Here is a 23980-nt window from a genome sequence, read left to right as displayed (position 1 = left end):
AATGACTATGTGGAACAAGCAGCACTGGGATGGAAGGACAGTGCCTGTCCTAATGGAACACAGAAAATTATGGTAGGGCAGTGGGAAGAATTCAGCTTCCCTTACCAGCCTGCACTTTTTGTGGTAAATGTTAGACTTTTGAACTTGCACATAATGTATGAATGGGGAAGACCCATAAGCAATAAACATAGCTGCCCTCACCATTTCTAGTTTGGCCCATTTTGACTTTGTAATGTTAAGAAACAGTTACCCTCTATCTGGTTTCTGAACAAGCTCTGTTCTCGAGAATAATAATTATCATTTTATTATTAATACTCCACCCATCTGGCTGGGCTTCCCCAGTCACTCTGGGCGCCTTTCAGCACATATAGAAACATTGGAAAATGTCAAACATTAAAAACTTCCTGAAATAATAATAATAATATATTATCTGTAAAACGCTGTTCCCAAGATGGCTTTGGAGTCTGCACTGAGAGAGCTCATGAACTTGATAAGGAGCCCTTGTGGGCTTCTGGTGTTCAGCAGCTGCCCAAACAGGGACCTTGGTATGGCCTACAGCCGCAGTAGTCAGTAGGACTTCTAAAATCAAGCTGTAATGAGGGTTCAGTCAGCCTGCTTATATAGAGCTCCAGTACAACGTAACTGTAACAATTTTCTAAAACTATCCAATCACTGAACGTCACTTTCGATCCCTTATTTGCATAACTATCTACAGTATCCCCCTGCTGGCCCAGGGTGAGAACTTCAGTACATAACAGTATCACTCTCTGCCCCAGCAGCAAGCCATCACCAGCAAAACACTATGTGTTGCAAAATATTGTACTAAATCTTACTAGCTCAGGTAGGAGCTTTATTTACAGTATTTGCGGGCATCCTGCTCTTTATGGTGTTGACTTACACAAAAAAATCTTTCAGGGGCTCTGGATACCTGCATTGCTTACCTTCATATCAAATTAGGAATATAATATTACTCTGAGCTATCCCAGCCCTGTATGAGCTTTATAAGACAGCTAGTTGCAGACTTTGTTGTAAATAACATACCCAGCCATTGCTTCACAAGGATGACAATGGCCTGAACTGTAATTCTCCCTTTTATAGGACAACTGACATGGGGCCTGATGTAATGGTCTTCCTTAACTTCCTTCCCCACATTGCTAATGGGAGCAGGGAATGCATGCCATGACATCAGAGCATGTTTGGCAACCACCACACAATACACAATACCAAATGTGTTTTGCACTACAGGAGGCTGATAATGATCTAGTCTTTTAATCTGATGGTGCAGGTCTCAAGTGCTCACTGAGGAGGTAACTACTTCAGGCTGCAGGTGGGGGCTGACATAGAACTGTAGAGTTGGAAGGCCACAAGGATCATTTAGTCCAGCCCCCTGCAATACAGGAATCTGGTGCACAATGTGTGGCTCAAACCCATGACCCTGAGATGAAGCGTCTCATGCTCTGCCAACTGAGCTATGACTTCTACAGCTTCTATAGCTTTTCTTTATATAAAAAAATATTTTAAAAAACCTCTGCACAAACAATTCTATACATGCAACGCAATGGTATGAGGATGTGGTGACAGAATACTGAAGTGGCAGAAGGAATACTAGCAGCGCAGGGGGTGGGATTGGCTAGAATATTTTCCCCTGATGTGCTACCCTTCTACCTGCAGGAAGAATTGGGGAGTCTAAATCAAATTCCTTATAAATACACAGTGGAAGTGAGGAACAGGTTTAAGGATTTAGATTTGGTGGACAGAGTGCCTGAAGAACTATGGATGGAAGCTTGCAACATTATACAGGAGGCAGCAACGAAAACCATCCCAATGAAAAGGAAATGCAAGAAAGCAAAGTGGCTGTCCAACGAGCCTTACAAATAGCGGGGGAGAGAAGGCAAGCTACAGGAAATTGAATGCAAATTTCCAAAAAATAGCAAGGAGAGACAAGAAGGCCTTCTTAAATGAGCAATGCAAAGAAATAGAGGAAAACAATAGAATGGAAAAAAGCAGATATCTGTTCAAGAAAATTGGAGATATGAAAGGAACATTTCGTACAAAGATTACCATAATAAAGGACAAAAGTGGTAAGGACTTAACAGAAGCAGAAGACATCAAGAAGAGGTGGCAAGAATACACAGAGGAATTATACCAGAAAGATATGGATGTCTCGTACACCCCAGGTAGTGTGGTTGCTGACCTTGAGCCAGACATCCTGGAGAGCGAAGTCAAATGGGCCTTAGAAAGCACTGCTAATAACAAGGCCGGTGGAAGTGATGATATTCCAGCTGAACTATTTAAAATTTTAAAAGATGATGCTGTTAAGGTGCTACACTCAATATGCCAGCAAGTTTGGAAAACTCAGCAATAGCCAGAGGACTGGAGATCAGTCTACATCCCAAAGAAGGGCAGTGCCAAAAAATGCTCCAACTACCACACAATTGCACTCATTTCACACGCTAGCAAGGTTATGCTTAAAATTCTACAAGGAAGGCTAAAGCAGTATATGGACCAAGAACTCCCAGAAGTGCAAGCTGGATTTCGAAGGAGCAGAGGAACCAGAGACCAAATTGCAAACATGCACTGGATTATGGAGAAAGCTAGAGAGTTCCAGAAGGACATCTACTTCTGCTTCATGGATGATGCAAAAGACTTTGACTGTGTCGACCACAGCAAACTATGGCAAGTTCTTAAAAAAATTGGAGTGCATGATCACCTCATCTGTCTCCTGAGAAATCTCTATGTGGGAAAAGAAGCTACAGTTAGAACTGGATATGGAACAACTGATTAGTTCAAAATTGGGAAAGGAGTACGGCAAGGCTGTATATTGTCTCCCTGCTTATTTAAGATATGCAGAATTCATCATGTGAAAGGCTGGGCTGGATGAATCCCAAGCCAGAATTAAGATGGCCAGAAGAAATATCAACAACCTCAGATATGCAGATGACACAACCTTGATGGCAGAAAGTGAGGAGGAATTAAAGAACATTTTAATGAGGATGAAAGAGGAGAGCGCAAAATATGGTCTGAAGCTCAATATCAAAAAAACGAAGATCATGGCCACTGGGCCCATCACCTCCTGGCAAATAGAAGGGGAAGAAATGGAGGCAGTGAGAGATTTTACTTTCTTGGGCTCTATGATCGCTGCAGATGGTGACAGCAGTCACAAAATTAAATGACGCCTGCTTCTTGGGAGAAAAGCAATGACAAACCTAGGCAGCATCTTCGAAAGCAGAGACATCACCGTATAGTTAAAGCCATGGTTTTCCCAGTAGTGATGTATGGAAGTGAGAGCTGGACCATAAAGAAGGCTGATCACCAAAGAATTTATGTTTTTGAATTATGGTACTGGAGGAGACTCTTGATAGTCCCATGGACTGCAAGAAGATCAAACCTATCCATTCTTAAGGAAATCAGCCCTGAGTGCTCACTGGAAAGACAGATCCTGAAGCTGAGGCTCCAATACTTTGGCCACCTCATGAGAAGACTCCCTGGAAAAGACCCTGATGTTGGGAAAGATGGAGGGCACAAGGAGAAGGGGAGGACAGAGGACGAGATGGTGGGACAGTGTTCTTGAAGCTACCAGCATGAGTTTGACCAAACTGTGGGAAGCAGTGAAAGACAGGAGTGCTTGGCGTGCTCTGGTCCAGGGGGTCACAAAGAGTCAGACATGACTAAATGACTAAACGACAACAACAACAAAGAATACTATTTTCTACCTGCAGTCTGAGGTGATGCCGTTCATTCTACCACCTGACAGGAGTAGATCAGGCCTAAGTCACGTATCTAGAGGCTATAGCAAGGCCATCTGGGGCCACTGATGGTGCTTGAGTCTCTGCCACACAGGCAGTTTATGCTTCCACCATTGATCCTTCTTGGCAGCTGAGTTCCTTCCAGTATATAAAGAGCCTATCTGGAAAAAAGAAAAGGATTGAAAAGTTGGCAGAGGAGCAGAATCCCTTAAACTTCTCTGACTACAAACCGCACCTCACTGTGCGTCCTTCCCTCAAGTGAACTGCAAGCATGACTCAGTCTGATACTGTTCATTGTGTCCCTTGCAGGCAAGAATTAATCATCTGTGCAGTTTGAAAGCCATCAGTGCTTAATGGACCCAGAGACCTGACCTCAATTAGTTTGTAATGAGACAGCATTCCTGGGTGTGCAGGATATTCCATGTGGATGAACATTCTTTAAACAGATGGAGGCTGAAAATGAACTTGACAAGACACAGCCTTGTGGCCGGCTCTGATGCAAGCCACTGCTCCAAAGGCGCTGCAACGGATTACATAACCAGCACATGTCGGCAAGAGATGCAGGAGCAGCTCCCATACGAAAAATGGAAAGCTACAGATAAGTGATCAAGCAATCTCTGTATAGTGCTCAAATGATCTGTGAATAGGGTTACAGCTGATATACCTGCCAAAGCTGGTGAAGCATGCTTCTGCCTGTCCCTGCCAAGACCTCCCAAGTTAGTGCAGAGCCTAGACCTGCCCCACACGGTGAACTTTGGGGTGGGAGAGTGGGAGGTACCATCATAGATCCCCACAAACCCGCTTCTGAAGCCGGTGATCTCACAGAACTTCCATCTTGCCTCAATTTAACCTTATGCGCCATTCTAATGATTGCACTCAGGCACTGTGGTTATATTGTTTTTTTAAAAAAGAAATGCAGGCAATACAGCATTTAGCTTAAATAAAAAGACTGATTTGAACACATGTTTGTGTGCATGCTCACGTGTGTGTTCACACACACACACTGCTAAACAAAGTAGGGGCACCTGAGTATAGTCAACATGACACATTTTATAAGTTGCAGGACTCCAATTCCCATGGTCAGGGATGAGGAAAGCTCTAGGCTGGCAACATTTGGAGGGTACCACACCCTGCTACAGAAGCATGATGATACGTTCAACTACCTAAGACAGGCATAGGCAAACTCAGCCCTCCAGATGTTTTGAGACTACAGTTCCCATCATCTCTGAACACTGTTCCTGTTAGCTAGGGATGATGGGAGTTGTAGTCCCAAAACATCTGGAGGGCCGAGTTTGCCTGTGCCTGACCTAAGATGTCACTGTATGCTTGAAGAAGCACTCTATGCTTCTTCAAAATGAGATGTGCAGTGAATGACATTTTAGGTGTGTGAACCTATCAACATGCCTTTATTTCTGTGGAGGTTGTGCCTCAGAAGCAATAGCAGAACCACAAGGGGGCACAGGACAAAAGCAACATGGTGCTGTTGTCATGTAGATGCAGGGTAAAAAAAGGAGTGGATGGCAAAAACTTAGCGATTTTTCTTTTGCCTAATTCCCTGATCTCTGTGACAGAGCTGGGGTAGACGGGTTCAGGTGATCCCTGAGATATCCAGGAAACCAAGTTGTTCAGAGCTTTGTAAATCAATCAAAGACCCTTGAACCCGACTCAGTAGGAGATGGGCAGCCAGTGCAGCTGTTTCAACAGTGGTGTCACATGTTCCCAACCATAATCTCCCATCAGCAATAAGGCTGCAGCATTCTGTACCAGGTGGAGTTTCCAAACCAGTCCAAACACCAGCCCCAGACAGAGCGCATTGAGCAATCCAGCCTCAAGGTTACCAGCGCGTGAACTACAGTGGTCAGGCTGATCCTGCCCAGGAATGGCTAGAACTAAAACATATTTATTCTTGCAGGTTTTGAACCTGACATCTGTCTGGAAATTGCCATTGCCATCATCAGGGAAGGGAGGGAAGATGATCCTAAATACGACCTGGAATAAAACCACCCCCAAAAATTGTTGTGCTTTGCTGAAGCTAAGAACAGTTGTCTTCCACTGGTGCTGAAATCATAGCCTCCTTTATAGCTCTGAAAAGCAGGAGCCAAGTCTATTTGTGTACCGATGGATGTCCAGCCAGGGGCTGAAGTATTCTAAGAACAGAAGATGAGCACCAGTTGACAGATGCAAGCAGTTAAGTCTAGGAAAAAATAGCTGCAGTTAAGCAGAGGAGCAGCATGGTGTTGGATGGGCATCCTAGGAAGCAGCAGCAGGCAGTGAAACATGTTCATTTTTCCTCCAGCCAGGCTTTTAAAAAGCATGGATTTCTAGCCATTAGAAATGGGCTCATCATTTACTGCCAGCATTAAGTGGAAACCTATGCTAGTTCCAAGCAGGGGTGCCAACTATAGGGGGCTCTGGGTGCCTGAGCACCCATAAAAATGGTTGTGTGTGCTCAGCACCCACACCGCAGGGCTCACAACACAACCTTCGAGGTCTCACAAGGCCTAGGACAGCATCTCCAAGGCCTGGAGAGACCTCGGAACCCAACTTCAGTTGGCAATGGAAGTAAGGTTCCAAAGCTGGCTTCTCTGGTTCCAGGGAAGAAGTTATGTGGTTCAGAGAGTCTTTTAAACCAGCCACCTCCTTGTGTGTCAAGGTTATCAGTCAATCTCAAGCGTCTTCCACCTTGCATCAAATTTCAGAATTAAATTGTGAAGGTTTTAGCTCTCTTTCCTTTCCCCAGATTTTTGTGTGTTCTCAGTGCTTTATAACAAACATTCCTAGGAAGAAGTTGATGCTTAGTTATCCTTTTTCCCCCCGTTCCATTGAGAAAATGGTAGCTCTGCTTAGCTAGTACATGAACTGTGCAGAGGAATCGACTCAGCACATAAAATCTGCAGTGCACTGGTCTTTCCATAAAAACAAAGCTTTTCCCTTGATACATTAAGGTGGCGGTGCTACATTTGTTTGTGCATATATACAGTACATAGATCTGTGTGTTATCAGTCAACTGAACTTATACCCTGCTCTGCTAAAAAAGACAGGATAGCAACATTTCTCTGTATACAGTCCAGTGGTACCTTGGTTTTCAAACAGCTTAGTTCACAAACAACTTGGAACATGAACGCTGCAAAACCGGAAGTAGGTGTTCCTGTTTTTGAACTTTTATTTGGAACCTGAACACGCTCCGTTTTGGGTCCTCCTGTGATTCCTGTTGCACTGCTCATTTACATCTCCCCATTGTAATTCAAGCCTTCCGTTGTCGATTGCAGTGTTCTGAGATGATATTTGGAGCTTCTATTTGGTGCTTTTGTTTTTGCTATTTATTTTGCGGTTTTTGTTTTGAGGCTTTTTCAGTTAATTTGTTTTTGTGACTGTGTGGATCCCAGTTCAGCTGCAGATTGATTGATTGATTGATTGATTGTGTAACTACAGAAATGGATAAAAGCCCCATCCAAACAATGACTATCATCAGTGCAGGTAAGAAAATTTTAACTTTTATCATCTACAATACTGTTTTATTTATTACATTGATTATTGCTTTCATTATATGGATCAATGGTTTTGTTAGATAGTAAAATTCATGTTAAATTGCTGTTTTAGGGGTTGTTTTTAAAAGTCTGGAACGGATTAATCCATTTTGCATTACTTTCTATGAGAAAGCCTGCCTTGGTTTTGGAATGCTTTGGTTTTGGAACAGACCTCTGCAACGGATTGAGAACCAAGGTACCACTGTACTCATTATGCAATCACCGAACAGAAGTTTTCTCACTGTCTCAACACCTTCCAATCTCTCCCAACTCATAGAATCATAGAATCTTAGAGTTGGAAGGGACCCTGAGGGTCATCTAGTCGACCCCCCTGCAATGCAGAAATCTCAGGTAAAGCATCCATGACAGATGGCCATCCAACCACTGCTTCAAAACCTCCAAGGAAGGAGAGTCCACCACCTCTCGTGGGAGTCTGTTCCACTGCTGAACAGCTTTTACTGTGAGAAAGTTTTTTCGAATGCGTAGTTGGAATCTCCTTTCTTGTGACTTGAAGCCATTGCCTTGAGTCCTACCCTCAAGAACTTAAGAAAACAAGAATGTTCCCTCTTCTTTGTGGCAGCCCTTGAGATATTTGAAGATGGCTATCATATCGCCTCTCCGTCTCTTCTTTTCCAGGCTAAACATACCCAGCTCCTTCAAGCGCTCCTCATAAGGCTTGGCTTCCAGACCTTGATCATCTAGGTTGCCCTCCTCTGCACACGTTCCAGCTTGTCAACATCCTTCTTAAATTATGGTACCCAAAATTGGACACAGTATTCCAGGTGGGGACTATTACTTCCCTTGATCTGGACACTACTTTTGTTGATGCAACCTAGAATAGCATTAGCTTTTTTTGCTGCTGCATTACACTGTTGACTCATGTTAAATTTGTGGTCCACCAAGATCCCTAGGACCTTTTCACATGTACTGCTAGTAAGCCAGGTGGCCCCCATCTGCTTCTTCCTGCCTAAGTGCAGAACCTTACATTTGTCCCTATTGAAATTCATTTTGTTAGCTTGGGCCCAGTTCATATTGTTAAGGTCATATTGAATCTTTATTCTGTCTTCTGTGGCATTAGCTCCCCCTCCCAGTTTGGTGTCATCTGCAGATTTGATGAGCATCCCCTCATCAAAGTAATTTATAAAGTCATTGAACAAATACGGGGCCAGGACAGAACCCTGTGCCACCCCACTTGTCACCTTTTTTCCAGAATGTTGAGGAACCAGTAATGAGCTCTCTTTGGGTTCGGTCCTCCAACCAGTTAAAAATCCACCTAACAGTTACCTCATTCAGCCCACATTTTACCAGCTTCCTTGCGAGATTATCATGGAGGACTTTGTCAGATGCCTTACTGACATAAAGATGCACCATGTCCACAGCATTTCCCTGATCCACCAAGTTTGCAATTCCATCAAAAAAAGAAATCAGATTTGTCTGGCATGACATATTTCTGAGAAACCCATGCTGGGTCGTAGTAATCACAGCATCCTTTTCTAAATGCTCACAGGCCAACTGTTGAATTATCTGTTCTAGGACCTGTCCTGGTATTGATGTCAAGCTCACTGGCTGGTAGTTAACTGGTTCTTCATTTTCCCCATTTTTGAAGATGGGGACCACATTTGCCTGCCTCCAGTATCTAGGGACCTCACCTGTTCCCAAGAATTCTCAAAGATCATAGACAAAGGCTCTGAAATTACATCCTCAAGCTCCTGTAGAACCCTTGGAGGCAGCTCCTCAGGCCCTGGAGATTTGAGGCAACTGGAGTTAACTCCTCTGCCTCCAACTGAAAATTGTCATCTAGGCAGGGGTGTAGCTAGCTGCTCTGGCCCCTGGACCAGCAGGGGCGGGGCAGTGAGCCGCCCATGGAATCCACCTGGCAGACGCACGCGGCCGTTTTTAGCAGTGCAGTGCCCCAAGTCACTGTGTCACTCCCAGGAGAGATGTGTGGCTCGGGTGTGCTGCAGGCCAGGCCCTGTGGTAAGTGCTGCTCCTCATGGTGTGCCATTTTGTCACCCCCCTCAAGGATGACACCCAGGGCAGACCACACCCCCCACACCCCTTCCTACACCCCTGCATCTGGGCTTTCGTAAAATGAAACGGTTACTTTAAAAAGGATACAAAAGCCAGAGGTTGTTAATAGGGTTTTACTTACTCCGCACAGGCATTAGTAATATATTTAATATACTGAGTCAACCCAGTGGTTCGCCATAAATTTTCAGGGAGTATCTGGCACCCAGAAATTTAGTGGCACCCACAAACTTATAACCTATTTCCAAAAGAGAAATAAATTGAAATAATGTGGGAGAAGAAGATGAAAGCAGCAAAATTGTAAACCAGATAGTGTTCCTGAGTGAAGATAGTTAAAATATGGCAAGATTACTGTTTCCATATTAGGCTCATTGCCTAAGAACTGTGAAGAAGAAGAAGGAGGACAAGTCACAAAATGGAGGAGGCATTGGGGGTCAATTGTGTCACTAATGGCATCACGGGAACTAACAAATAGGTGCCGAATAGGTTTTTGACTAATCATATCATGCCAGTCAGCTGCAAAGGACTGCTGCAAATGACAGGCTAAATGAGGGGATAACATTTCATTTTCCTAGGCTTAAAGTACTGCAATTTGAGTTATGTGAAAATGTGCTGTCCTTCTGGCAGATTCATATTATTCACACAGGAAGCTGCCCAGATCCTTGGAAGCAATGAATAACAACTGCAAATGATTACACTTCTAAAAATAGAAAATCTTAAAAGGTGTCCTCAGTGCCGCTTGTAAAAATAACCACACAGCAAAACTCCTTAATTAATCTTTATGTAGTTTATTCATCAGGAATTTAAAAATGTTTTAGCTGGAAAAAATGTTATTTTGAGAAAGCATCAGGATCTAATTTATAACCCACAATTTGGCAGCCAAATGTTACTAATCAAGAGCTGACATGAAATGAGTGAACTGTGACCACCCGGTTGTCCAGAGAGAGTAGGGAACCCATAGCTCATTGCATGGGAAGGGGGGGAGGGTCCTCAAGTTTTATTTTGAGAAAGGAAAGTAATTAAATCTCTGCTTTAGATTTCTTTAGATCTGGCTAACTTTAAGAAATACCACTGGGAATTTTCTCTGAACTGGTGCCACCACACCTTCTCTGGTAATTCTTTTTGACACCCACCCCCATAAGCTTTGTCCCAAAGATTTAACATTAATGTTTTGTGGTCATGAGCAAACAGCCAGAACCTGAGAGACGGCTTTCAAGAGGTGCCAGACCTAAACAGAAAGGTCAAGTGCAGGGCATTTGCTTCACCCAGTTTGCAAAATTATGTGGCCTTTACATCCTTTCCAGTCCTATGTAGCTATGAACTATCCATGAACCATCAATCAATCCAGATCAAATCTGAGTCCTGAGTGCTGCCATCATAAATAATTTCATGCAAATTCTGTCCAGTGATTAAGCTTTTGCCAGGAGTGTTTTATTGCACACGTTCCAGCTTGTCAACATCCTTCTTAAATTGTAGTGCCCAGAATTGGACCCAGTATTCCAGGTGTGGCCTGACCAAGGCAGAATAGAGCAGTACTGGATCTGGAGACTAAACTTCTGTCAATGCAGCCAAGAATAGCATTAGCGCCCCCCCTTCCCCCCCCTTTTGCTGCAGCATCACATTGGTGACTCATATTGTGGTCTACTAAGACTTCTAGATCCTTTTAACATGTCCAGCTGGTAAGCCAAGTGTCCCCCATTTTATATTGGTGCAGCTGGTTGTTTCAGGCTGAAAAGGGACTAGTGGGACTTAGAAGAACAGAAAGACAAATTCCTTCTCATTGGCTCCTGCATCACTAGCTACAATTCAGGGATTTTTTTAAACAGGGAATTTTGTGAAGCACTTAAACTTGGGGAAGTTTAAAATGGCAGCCCTCATCTGACCACACCACCCATTGGCGCCAACTCCTGATGAGGGAACCTCATCCCTCCAAATGGGATGAGGCTGAGCCCCCCCCCCAACCTTGAGGGGCCAGGCCTCGCTGCAACGGGCTTCGCCAGACCTTCCTGTGCTTGGGCATTTCTGCACCTGCGGTGGGCTGCAAGAAGACCCAATGGGGCTTGTTGCAGGTGGGGGTAGCAGTGGCGGAGCATATGACCATGTTGCCCAGGCCAGGCGCACTCCCAAGGGAGGGGAGCAGAGGGTGCCCTCCCAGGTGCGGGATAGCTGCTCAGGTGTAGCCGGGGGAGGAGTGAGCTGCCCACGGGGGGGGGGAGGGGGGAATGCTGCCGGCAAAGCAACGCAGCTCCCCCCTTCCCCCGATGGCTCAGGGTAGACTTGGGAGTTGCAGGCAGGTGACCCACCAAATGTCACCCCCCCCAGCAAAGACACCTGGAGCAGCCCGTCCCCACCGCACCCCCTTCCTCCACTCCTGGGGGGTTGGCCCCAGCGCCTATGACTCTACCTAAATCAGGCATAGGCAAACTCCGGCCCTTCAGATGTTTGGGACTACAATTCCCATCGTCCCTAGCTAACAGGACCAGTGGTCAGGAATGATGGGGATTGTAGTCCCAAACATCTGGAGGGCCGGAGTTTGCCTCTGCCTGACCCAAATCCACCGTACTTGAGCAGCATTATGGCTTGAGTTCTGTCTGTGGTTGAAGCAAGGGAAACAAATTACATGATGAGGCGAAGAAGAGGTGGAATCTGAGGTGACACGAACTGAGTTCCTTCCCACCCCTTGGGAAGTGGGGGCTCCTGGATGAGGAACAATGAGAGGGGCGGCAAACTCAGTGACTGCCCCAGGTGGCAAAAGCCCCCGAGCCTGAGGTTCCCCACCCCGCCCTTATCTTGCTTGCTTGATGGCATCTGACTGCATGGAGTGGTGGCTCGGCTGCTTCAGCTGTTTTCCTGGAAGCCTCATTCCCAGGGCAGTCTGCATCAGGAACACGAGGGCAGCTTGTTTCCTTGCGCCCATTTGCACTACCAGAGCACAGGCTATGAAATCGTCAGGAAATTCCAAGTATGCAATTTAGAAGAGAGGCAAAATAATAGATTCTCTCACCATGCCAAGTACCCCCAGAGATCCCTTTAAAGGGCCATGGTCATGCAGATTGCTTGTGTGAGCAATTATCCATGGGAATTAGGGGCTTTTGAAATTCTGTCTTGTACTTTAGGCAAGCACACAGTTGCTAACACCCGTCTCTTATCAACAATTTCAATCTGCTAATGTGCTCTTGCTGCAGCACTGCCAAACAGTGTTGACTTTGGCAAATATTTTGTCTGTGTATTGGCTTTATTGAGCTACTTCAGGGCAATAAGTTAGCAAAGCAATCACCTTGATCAGGAATAATTAAAACTTCACATCTTAACAGGGTATCCAGGCAATGAACAAGTTGCTGCAATTTCCAAGTGTTCACCCAGCTGGCAATAAAAACCAGAATAAAAATTTAATTGGTGACTAATGTTGACTTTCCCACATGTATGGAAACCATTTAGAAAATAACTTGGTGACCATGAATGAACTTTATCATTTCTGCAGTAAGGAAATGGAAAATAGATGTGGCACTAGTGGTGTGGCCTTATTTAAGGGTGTTATCTGCTCCACAAGAGCAGATAGGACATTCATTGGTTGCCTTCAATGAAAACTCTTGAGCCTTCTGTAACTGAGCTCAACCTGGAAATGTCTTTATTTTGTTCTCCAGTGACTTCACTTAGGTTTGTTGCTCCACTCTTTGGAGGTGGTTGAAGTAGCTTCCCTGTTGTTTTTAAAAAGGGGAAGGAGAATTGTTGTTGTTGTTTAGTCGTTTAGTCATGTCCAACTCTTTGTGACCCCCTGGTCCAGAGTATGCCAGGCACTCCTTTCTTCCACTGCCTCCCGCAGTTTGGTCAAACTCATGCCGGTAGCTTCGAGAACACTGTCCAACCATCTCGTCCTCTGTCGTCCCCTTCTCCTTGTGCCCTCAATCTTTACCAACATCAGGGTCTTTTCCAGGGAGTCTTCTCATGAGGTGGCCAAAGTCTTGGAGCCTCAGCTTCAGGATCTGTCCTTCCAGTGAGCACTCAGGGCTGATTTCCTTAAGAATGGAGAGATTTGATCTTCTTGCAGTCCATGGGACTCTCAAGAGTCTCCTCCAGCACCAGAATTCAAAAGCATCCATTCTTTTGCGATCAGCCTTCTTTATGGTCCAGCTCTCACTTCCATACATCACTACTGGGAAAACCATAGCTTTAACTATACGGACCTTTGTTGGCAAGGTGATGTCTCTGCTTTTTAAGATGCTGTCTAGGTTTGTCATTGCTTTTCTCCCAAGAAGCAGGCGTCTTTTAATTTTGCGGCTGCTCTCACCACCTGCAGTGATCATGGAGCCCAAGAAAGTAAAATCTCTCACTGCCTCAATTTCTTCCCCTTCTATTTGCCAGGAGGTGCATCTAATAACGACATTGTCTTTCAGGTGATAAGATAGTGTGGTGTTTGGATGATGAGTTGATCAACTGGATTATGTGCAGCTACTTTGCTACAAAGTGTATTTGAATGGTCAGCCAGGAATGAATTGAGCACAGTATCTTAATTTCAATTCAGGGATTTATACTTTGCTTTTTGAGCAAATCCTCCACTAATCCGTTTTTTAGGTACTATAGAAATAGGGGGGGGGGGATACCCCTAAACACTAGGAACAAATAAAGACTAGGATTTTGATTTGGATATGGATTAAAAAACCATAAACTTTGGGGCTGTTCCAGATGGGATTCCTGAGCTGCCTTATGCAAACCAGTCTGGCTAGCTGAGGAGCAGGGCTGTTTTATATTATTACCACATAAAGCCAAGGAGGGTCCTCAACAAGACCCCCCCCCCCGGGTGTGACCAGAGACTGGGAATGTTGTCAGGGTAGCTGCAGGGGGGCAAGGGGCTTCTGGGAAGAAGAAGGAGGGAGGAGGGGAGTTCTCCTGGAGGGGAAAATGGGGGTCCATGCATGCTATGGGTTTGCCTCTGCCCATCTCACCCCTGGCAGGAGGGGGGGTGAGCCCTTTGCTCCTCTTCCAGTTCTTGCCTTTGCCACTTGCCTGCTCTGGGCACAGCAAAAGGAAAAGGCAGGGATGCCATCTTGGAAGGGAGCTTTCTTTCTTTTGTTCTTCCTTTGTCTTCGTTTCTTGGATCCCCCTTTTCAGCTCCCTGCCGTTTCCATAAGAGGCTTTTGCTCTCGCTCTCTCCCTCCCTCCTTCCCTCCTCTCGGCTCTGATTTCCCCCCAGGCCTTTTTTGGCCTGCAGCCCTTTGGGCGCCTCTGGACCTGAGAGGGAAGCCTGGGAAAGGGGTTCTCCTTTCTGGCAGATGGAGCTTTCTATTGACTCCTGGGGGGCCTGGAATCCCCCTGAATTTAGCAGCAGTCCAGGCTGAGGAGGTTTTGGGCGACCTGCAGAGGGGCCTGATCCTGCAGCTCCAGCCCTTCAGAAAGTGCTGGGAAGCTGGCAAAGGGGGGTGGTCCCTGCCTCCCCCTCCCCCTGGGATGCCCGCCGTGACCCCTGGGCGGAAATGCCTGGCTAGGTCAGGCTTTGGGCCTCCCCAGACCCACCAGGGCCCCTTCGGCCAAGGGCAGCAGCGAGGGGGGGGCCTTCAGGAAAGCCCCCCTGGTTCAAGCAGGGCTGGGGACCAGCAGGATGGCAGGGAGGAGGAGGAGAGCTGCCCCTCTCCTTCCGCCGTGGGAGACTCCTCTTCTCGGGCGGAGACAAACCAACATCATGGATCCTAGTTCTCCCTACAGAGAAGGAACTTACCATGGTGAGGACCAACGTTTGCCTCCATCTTGGTGAGGGAGAAGGAAGGCCTGCCTGCAATGTTTCGGGCCATGCTGTGAGATGCGGACCCCCTCCAAACCCTATTTCTTCAAGCATGAGGGTCTCCAAGTGTCTTCTGTTCTCCAAAGGGACACAGACCCTGTATGTGTGCCTGTGACCCCATGCGCTCTGGCCACTGCTTGGCAGAGAGCGGGGCAGGCACTGGGCTTTTGTAGTATTATTTAAAATTACAAATCTGTTTTGTAAAACCTTTTATAAAGCTTGTAACGATAATAACATTAACCTAATATGCTTGAAATCATTTGCATAAACTATGGCTGTAGTTAATTTCCCTCCTTAACACTGGAGGAAGAGCAAGAATGCCCAAGCCTTATTATGTCAAACGTCCTGAGTATCTGACATGAGGAGAGCAAGGGCGAGCTGGATGTAGAATCATAGAGCTGGAAGGAAACCTGAGGATCACCCGACCCCCTGGGATGCAGGCATATGCAGCCGTCCCTTAGGGGGATCGAACCTGTGTCTTTGGAGTTATAAGCACCATGCTTAGTCTAAGCAACTGAGCAGCCACATTTAATTATCACAGAATATTAAAGTATGGGATATAATGCAACATTAAGTAAATTGACTTTGGTGCAATATGTGTTTCATAATATGTGCTTCACAATTATTTTGAATAAACGTTTTCCATACTGTATTGGAAGACAACATGACAATTGATGACACTTTTCAGCTGCTAATCATCAGGATATGGTCTATTTTATTACTCAGTTTCTACTGTGTGTCCCTTTCAGTTGTGTTCTCTATGTGTATTTGTTTTGTGTCCCTGTGTATTGAAATAACTGATTTCAGAGTTGGTGGAGCTGGACAGTGGAAACATCTTCAAGCATATAAAAAACAACTAGCTGCTGGTCCCTCTGTTCCTGGGAGGCAGGTGTTTAGGTGTGGTCATATAAGACTACCTTTGAGCCGCTTCTTGACAATAGCATCAGCTCAAGCAATGCCTGTCCAGAACTCTGTGAAGGCACCAATCTCCCAAACCTCTCCAAAGGCTCAGAGGTAAGGGGGGCTTTGGGCACATACACAAGTACAGTTGTACCTTGGAAGTCGAACGGAATCCGTTCCAGAAGTCCGTTTGACTTCCAAAGCATTCAAAAACCAAAGTGCGGCTTCTGAATGGCTGCAGGAACTTCCTGCAGCCAATTGGAAGCCGCAGAAGCCCTGTAGGATGTTCGGCTTCCAAAAATAGTTCGAAAATCAGAACAGTCACTTCCATGTTTGCGACGTTCGGGAGCTAAGCTGTTTGACCTCCAAGATACGACTGTACATTGTACAAAAGCATGTACTCTGGGTACTGTAGTTTGATTAGGATGCTGGGAATGCTAGCTCTGTTAGGGGTAAAATACTGTTCCCAGGATTCCTCAGAGGAAGCCGTGTGCTTTAGATGTGTGTTAGATGTGCTTTACATGCATGTTGTGGATGTGGTCTTTATCTCATAGACAGCATTGTTAAGCATGCATCCTTCTGACTTCATTAAGGAGAAAGCCAATGAGGTCAGAATGATGCACACTATGAGATACAGCCTTACACACACCTCTTTGTTACTGATTGGATTTGCCCATTTGGTGAGGTCAGAAAAACTGGTAGCTTATGGAGATCAGTGGTTGTTAACAGTTAATACTAGTCATTTAGGTAGGGCATGCTACATTCAACTCTGCTAGTTCAATACACTGGCAAAGCCATTTACCAGGTAGGACACCAGGGAGAGTTATTACTTTTAGCATCTTTGTATGGAAATACATTTTGGGGAAGGTATCTGTGGACATTAGAAAACTGAGTTTTCTTCATATCAAGAGATGCAGAAGTCAGGGAAGTCATTTGCTCTTTACCAAATTATTTTACTTCCACAAAAAGTTCCTGTTATGACAGTTCCCTTCTGTGAATTTTGATGGCATATATTCCAAAATTCTGATTAGAGCTCTGAGACACCCTTAACAAGGAAGGTTTCACTTAGCTGGTATATCAATTTATCTCCTATCCACACAAGAGCCCGGGGAGCCCTGACATCTGGTCACTAGAAAGAGATTCTGTATCTCCCCCTGCCCCTCAATGCCTTCCTCTTTTTAATTTTGTGTGTCAGGCACTTTCCTCCAGGACACAAGAGCAGGAGAGCCTGGAGACATGGAGCTGTGAGTAACCAGATATTTTGCTTCCTCCTGCTTTGGGGTCTGTGCATTCTCTTAAATCCAGCCACTCAAGGTGAAGAGGGCTTCTGCGTGTTGCAGTGCAGAAGCAGCTCGAGATCCTGCCCCAGATGACTGTGCGGTGCAAGTGACAGGATCAGCCAGTCTTATGCTGATCATATGGAGGCCCTCATGAAGCTGATTGGTGGGAGAGCCTAGATGGTGCTGAGTTAAGCTATGAATTGGCTGCTCCAAGATGTGGGGACGGCTTCACTGGTCTTTAAAGGGATTAAACAAATTCACAATGGGTCAGGCTATCAAATGGCCACTACTCATGATGGCTCTGATCTCCCTCCTGGTTCAGAAGTAATATGCCTCTGAATGTGAATGATCGCAGGGAGAGAGCTTGTGTCTCTCGGGTCCTGGGGACATCTGGTTGTCCACTGTTGTGCAAAACATGCTGCTGGACTAGATTGGGCTCTTATGGTCTTATGAGCGCTTTTCATCTTTTCAGGTCCAGAGTTTGCTCTTCTACATCCCCAGGAGCCTCTGCCCAGCACACCATCCCCTCCCACTGCTAGCAGTATGCAGAATACCAACCCCCTGAGGGTGAGAGCTGAGACCCCCGCCCTCCCTGCAGTGATGGCAGCAGTGGTGCAGAGAGCCACCAGTCCAGGAAGCCAACCACACCTTTCCTCTGGAGGGGAGCGAACTGTGATTCCCAAGAAGGTGCTCCTTGACACACAGCCCGATGGAGTGGAAGATGAAGGCAAGGCAGTTGCTCTGTCCCGTGTCATTCTTTGGAGGCAAGAAAGCCAGTGTCGTTTAGAAGAGGCAGATACTCTTTTGGTCTTATCCTGTTTTGTTTTTTGCTATGTTACATTATTTCTTCTACAGATGATGATATCATAAATCAGGCTAATTGAAAGCAGGCTCTACATCTTTGATACCATAGCAGTTGGTGTCACATAAAATTAATAAGAGACGCCCAGTTTCAGTGTTGAGTTTCTGTGGTTTCTCCATAACACAATATATCACTTGGAATTTTTGCAGGGGCTCATTTTTTGGGGTCCTGAGGGCCACCCAGGATAACAAGCAATATCCAACCTCACTCTCTAGTGTTTTATACGGAGTGCTGAAACGGGGGAGGGAAATGTGACTTCCCTTTCCTGCTGCCATGGACAGGTCTCTGACCATTGCACTTTAGTCAGAGCTGCAATGTCCGCAGGGCCAAACAATTCCTTCCCTATTCCCTGACATTTCTCCAAACCAGGGAGCACACTACACCAGATCTGGCGTAGTTTATTCCTTTCCCATTGTTCCTCCTGGTTAGATTACTGTAATGTGCTCTGCATGGGGCCACATCTGAAGACAGTTTGGATGAATGCCACTAGTGCAAGTGTTTACTGTTTCAGCTACTCAGAATCACATAGCACAGTGCTACTTTTCTAGAAAAAGAGGTGCTGGAGCTAACTATGAATGCCTCCTCCCTTTTTCTCTTATATTGGCAATGGTGCCCATCTGAGAGGTGCCAGAACTGAGTTCTGGCAAGTTTGGGCTGAAAAAAAGCATGACTTTTGTTGTTGCCCTGCACTACTGAAAATTCAAAAGCATGTTGAAGAAATTCCCTAGAGAAAAAGGACAGGGAAAGGGAAATTCAGGCATCTTTCTGGAAGAAATAGTCTGAAACGTAGAAAAAGTAAGTTAATGGGCTATAATGGTTCTCATGGTCATTCTAGTGCATCAGCTTTGCTTTCATAATGGTGGCAAACAATGTTGCAGTTGGATTCATTTGTCACTGATTAACAAATCAGTAAGTATGAAGGCATAGATAGGTTCATTCCAGTCAACAAATGGAAGCAAATGAATTTTCATAGGTAGGTATTTAGTATCTGTGAATTGCACAGATTCTTAATTGCTTTGAGAATAAAGTTGACCTATGTTTGTTGAGTACATCTATAGTCAGTGTTGTGTAGAGATTCAGCTTACTTCTCATTAGCAAGTTTTATTGGTCAGAATCTATAACAATCATATTGCTTTAAGAAAAACACTGTCAATGGGACTAAGTAATTGTTTTGAAGGGCTGCCAATTGCAGGCAATGGCGGTGGGGCCGTGGTGAGCCTCCTGGCTTGCTTTTGGGCTTTTAATAGCATGGATCATATCCAACCCTGCTGTTAAAGGCACAGGATCTTTCCCCACTTCCCACCCCTCCCACCCTTTGGAAGTACTAGTGGAAGTTCCCACATTAATCAAATTTCTTTTAATGCCAAATCACAACATGGAGACATAGTATGGGCACCTCCCTTGATGCTTCTACTTCAACTGCCAATGCAATCACCACCACAAACTCCTGTTCCCATGTTGCAAGTTACCCCCCCCCCCAAGTGTCCTTGTGCTAATACTTCCTTCTTAGTTCCCAGGCTCTGTTCCCACCTTATGTCCTCGGCAGGAATGGGAAACCTGAACTCCCACCTACCCTCTGTCCCGGCTACCCACCAGGGCACCATAGACTCTTCAGGGATGGACGGGGGTTGGGCAGAGCTTTTGAATGGGAGTTCAGCACTGCTCCAATCAGCCCTTAAGTCACAAATGCCTCTGGTTTGCTGAGAGCACGCGAATTTCTGTTGACAGTATCTGTTAATCTGGTTCACATATTACATTTCCCCAGGAGAGTCCACCGTCTGGAAAGCTTGAGGCAGTAATTGAAGCAACTTGGCTTTTTTTAGCAAATGTCTACATTTTGGTTGCATTTTATTTACTAACTTTAAAAGAGTAAGTGATCTGTGTTGCTACAGCAGCAAGTCTTCCTCAGATACCAAAACAGAATCCTGTTATTTAAAATTACAAGGGATACGTGACATTGGATTCCATTCTCTCTCTTGCACATTCATGTCACATCAATGACATGAAAGCCCTGCAAATGGTACAGTGGTTCCCCGCAAGACGAACGCCTCGCAAGACGGAAAACCTGCTAGACGAAAGAGTTTTCCGTTTTGGAGGTGCTTCGCAAAACAAATTTCCTATGGGCTTGCTTCGCAAGACGAAAATGTCTTGCGAGTTCCTGCGGGGTTTTTTTTCCTCCCCCCCCCCCTTCTTCTAAGCCTCTAATCTGCTTATCCGCTAAGCCAATAAGCTGCTAAAAGCTGCTAAAAGCCGCTAATAGCGCTAATCCGCTAATCCGTCAATGGGCTTGCTTCGCAGGACGAAAAAACCGCTAGACGAAGAGACTCACGGAATGGATTCTTTTCGTCTTACGAGGCACCACTGTAATTACTTGGTAGGGAATTCCTCCAATGTTAATAAACTGTTAGGGTTTTGCTGCTGCTGTTTGCAAACAATGTTAGCAATAATTTATTTACTAATTAATGACAGAAGTTCATAAAAATTCAAATCCAACTTTTCAAAGACCTAGGATACATTTTAATTGCTACAGAATGGTTCCTCACAGAATACATTATGTGGCTGATTATTGGCAAAACATATAAATAATAATTTGCTAGAGCTTCATCTCCTCCACTGTCAGCAGTCAAAATGAATTGAGGGCATGCCTGCACCAGCTGGCGTTGTGTGTCATTTACTCCAGAATGCACTACAATTACCTTCTGCACTTTACAAGGCATCCTGACAGTGTCCTAATTGGTACACACCACAAAATTTGAAAGTTTAGGCTTCTTTAATGTGGTCTTGCTCTTCATATTATACACCTTAAACTTGTTTGTACAAATCTCCTGCTCTCATTCTGTCCACTGCTCTGCTGTTCTCCTAGAGCTGGAACTTTGCTTTCTTTTGTTCTATTCCAATATTGCACAGCCCCGGTCACTTCTCGCTTCCACAAAGATGGAGGGTGCCTATCCAAGATGGTTCCCAGCTGCAAGTTACCTAACCCAAAGAACAGCCCACAGTCCTAAATACCGTGGACCCTCCGGATACGAACTGAATTCGTTCAGGGGGTCCTTACGTACCCTGAAAAGTCTGCAACATGAGGCGCCACTTCTGCGCACAGCGTGATAGAGCGCTTCTGCACATGCACTCATGGCGAAACCCGCAACTATACACTTCCGGGTTTGCCTCGTTTGCAACCTGAAAGTTACGTTACCCAAAGGTAACGTAACCCGAGGGTCTGCTGTAAGTATGTGTGGCTGAAGGGCATGAAGAGAAAACCAGAAATAACCCAAAGGCAAAGGGAATCTGAAGGAGACGTTGGTGCAGGCATGCCCTTAGCATGATCAAATCATGAATACAGGAAAAGAATTTGGCTGTTGAAAAAAGTGGTTCAGTCCTTGACGCTTTTTCTTGGCTTCAGCAAAATTCTTGTTAGCTAGAGAATGTGGAGTTACAACGTTTTTCTCTGGGTAGCATTGCCTAGAAATACTCTTTTTTTGGGTGTTCACAAGAGGAGTAACAAAGCTGTTCCTCAGCACAGCTGGCTTGGGGTTCTGCTTCAGTCGCCTATCAGGGTTGGAGACTTTGGGGTTGTGAAGAACTTCAGACAATGCCTTCACTGCGTTTGCTCCGCCACACAACCAGTGCTGTCATGAGCAGCGTGACAAAAATGGGTACCAATATGAACGGGCACAGTATGGTGTTAGGGGGGTCTCTCAAAGCCCTTCCCGAGACAGGGCAGTTTTTGAAGTAGTGCTTGTGAATTGCTATGAAGAATTCATCCACTAGCTGGTTTGGCCAGAAGCAATGCATTCTCCCAGCAATCTGGTAGGTACAATTGGTCAGCTCCCCATACCAGCTGAAAAAGAGAAAAGGACACTTGTTAGTAGGCAGCCGCAATCAGGGCCCATTTCGCACATTACAGAGAGGCAAAGCAGGAATTGCCACCAAAGTGTACACTCAGCTGTGGGCAGAGCCACACAGTATATATAAGGCACATTCAACACACAGTTAAAACATGTGACTCCCCCCACCCAGGAATCCCGAGAACTGTTTCACCCTCAAAGAACTACAATTTTGAGCGCCCTTAAAAAACTACAGTTCCCAGGATTCTTTGGTAAAGGCATGTGCTTTCAATGTATGGTGTTTGTCTGCCCAAAGTTGCAGCTACAGCTTCTTTATTAGTCTACCTGCATGATGCATAATTGCTCTGTGCCACACTACATTTAAAATGCATTGGGCATGCTCCTAAAATTATGACAAGTTAGAAAATCAAGAAGGGTAAATCAGCAACAAAACCTGCAGAATTCAATATTCTTTCAGGTGTCAACATTCAGAGCTCCAAGCTAAATGACAACCAAAGCAGTTTGTTTTTAGTATTTCTAAATGATTGTAATGACTACATATAACTGAGCATTTTTATTTTTAATTTTTGATCGGAAAGACAAAAGCCCTGTTCAGGTTTTCAATGAACGTTTGGGGGCATGAGCTCCATTTCTTCACTTGCCAATTTCTTCTTACGTTCATAGGCATATGAAATTAATGTGTGCATAAATTCCTACTGCATGGTCTATATGCACATAGTTTCCTATGCAGATATTATGACCCACCTGTGGATTCCAAAGCACATACTGGGGTGGCGTATTCACTTTCCATACATTTCTTAAGCACAGCAAGACAAAAACAGATGGTTCAAACGTCAAGCATTGGCAGGACTGGCAGGACTTGGATGCATGTGTGTTGGATGCTGGGGGGGCTGGAAACTGACTTGGGAGAGGGACCCATCAATTTAGGAGTGCCGTGACCCCCCAGGAGGCAGGAACAGGGTCAGAAGAATAGTCAGAGCTCTCAGGGATGGAGGGCAGAACAATGGGCTTGGAGGAGCGAAATGGAGAGGCTGATTACGTAAGTGGAGGGATGAGTGGACTGAAGAGGGAAGAGCAGCTGCTGCTGCTGCCATGTGTGGTGTGCCCTGTTGCTGAAAAGCAGACTGGGAACAGTTGCCTCAGTGCTAGAACTTGAATGCAAGTGGACTCATAGAGTCCTGCAGAGAAGCTACTGTAAGTGATTGCTTTTGACAATAATCAACTACCTGCTGTGTGCATTGCTTTGGCTGGGACGTGTATGGAGCAAGTGGGTCATTTTATCTGAAAATGAATGCCAGTGGCACAACTAATATTTTTATACCTAGAAGTGGCTGCTAATTTACAATGCTCCGTGACTTCAGAGTAACCCAAAAGCAAGAGGATATGGTTTAATAGGGTTGCCATATATCTGTGTTTTCCCAATCATTTCTTCTTTGGGGGACTAACATTTTGGGACCAACATTTTACAGGAAATGTCCAGTTTCTTTCTTTCTTTTTGGCACATGCACACTTGGGAGGGTGATGACGTTGAACTGCTGTGCCCCGGAAGCGCTATGTGGAGCGGTCGCTTTGGCCGGAGGAGAGTGTGCAGAGGAGAGCCATTGGAAGATGAGGTGGGAATTGGGTCCTGCCTCTGCCCCCAGCTTGCCATCATCAGTGCCGCTGCCAGGCCTGCGTGCCTCTTTCCCTGGCCCAGGCTGGCTGTAGCTGCGGCGGAGAGATGCTCTGAGCGCTGTGGCCACGGCCAGCCCCAGCCAGGGAAAGAGGCGGGCGGGCCTGGGGGGGTGGCACATACCGCCACCAGGTATGTTCACATGTTATTCAGGAGACATATCACTTGGATTAATGATGCTGGGCCAGAAGTGTTTCAATGTGACAAAACAAATAAAAACCCTGCTGTTTCAGGGATCAAATGTGTGTTTATGGCCATCCCATAAGCCTTGAATGCAGAATGATGCAGTAAACAAGCGGCAACTCTGGGCTGATAATTATTAGTTAGTTAGTTAGTTACGTAAT

The 23980-nt window shown here is 45.5% G+C and overlaps 1 protein-coding gene and 1 long non-coding RNA gene across 2 annotated transcripts in view; one reads left to right on the top strand and one right to left on the bottom strand.

Annotated features, from left to right (window-relative positions):
- Positions 1-16619: 16619 nt before the first annotated feature.
- Positions 16620-18206, top strand: LOC310833234. The gene is made up of 3 exons (XR_014558600.1): positions 16620-16782; positions 17173-17221; positions 17730-18206. It is a non-coding gene; the product is annotated as an uncharacterized lncRNA (long non-coding RNA).
- Positions 18207-20613: 2407 nt separating this feature from the next.
- Positions 20614-23980, bottom strand: part of RAMP1 (receptor activity modifying protein 1) — a 34603-nt gene continuing 31236 nt past the window's right edge. The window contains exon 3 of the mRNA XM_083715474.1: positions 20614-21957. Within this exon, the coding sequence (XP_083571600.1) occupies positions 21702-21957 (256 nt within the window). The 3' untranslated portion in view covers positions 20614-21701. The remainder of the gene's footprint in view (positions 21958-23980) is intronic.

This window comes from Podarcis gaigeae (genome assembly GCF_964106915.1).
Source record: "Podarcis gaigeae genome assembly, chromosome: 1".
Classification (NCBI taxonomy): domain Eukaryota; kingdom Metazoa; phylum Chordata; class Lepidosauria; order Squamata; family Lacertidae; genus Podarcis; species Podarcis gaigeae.
This window is presented reverse-complemented; position numbering and strand designations above follow the sequence as displayed.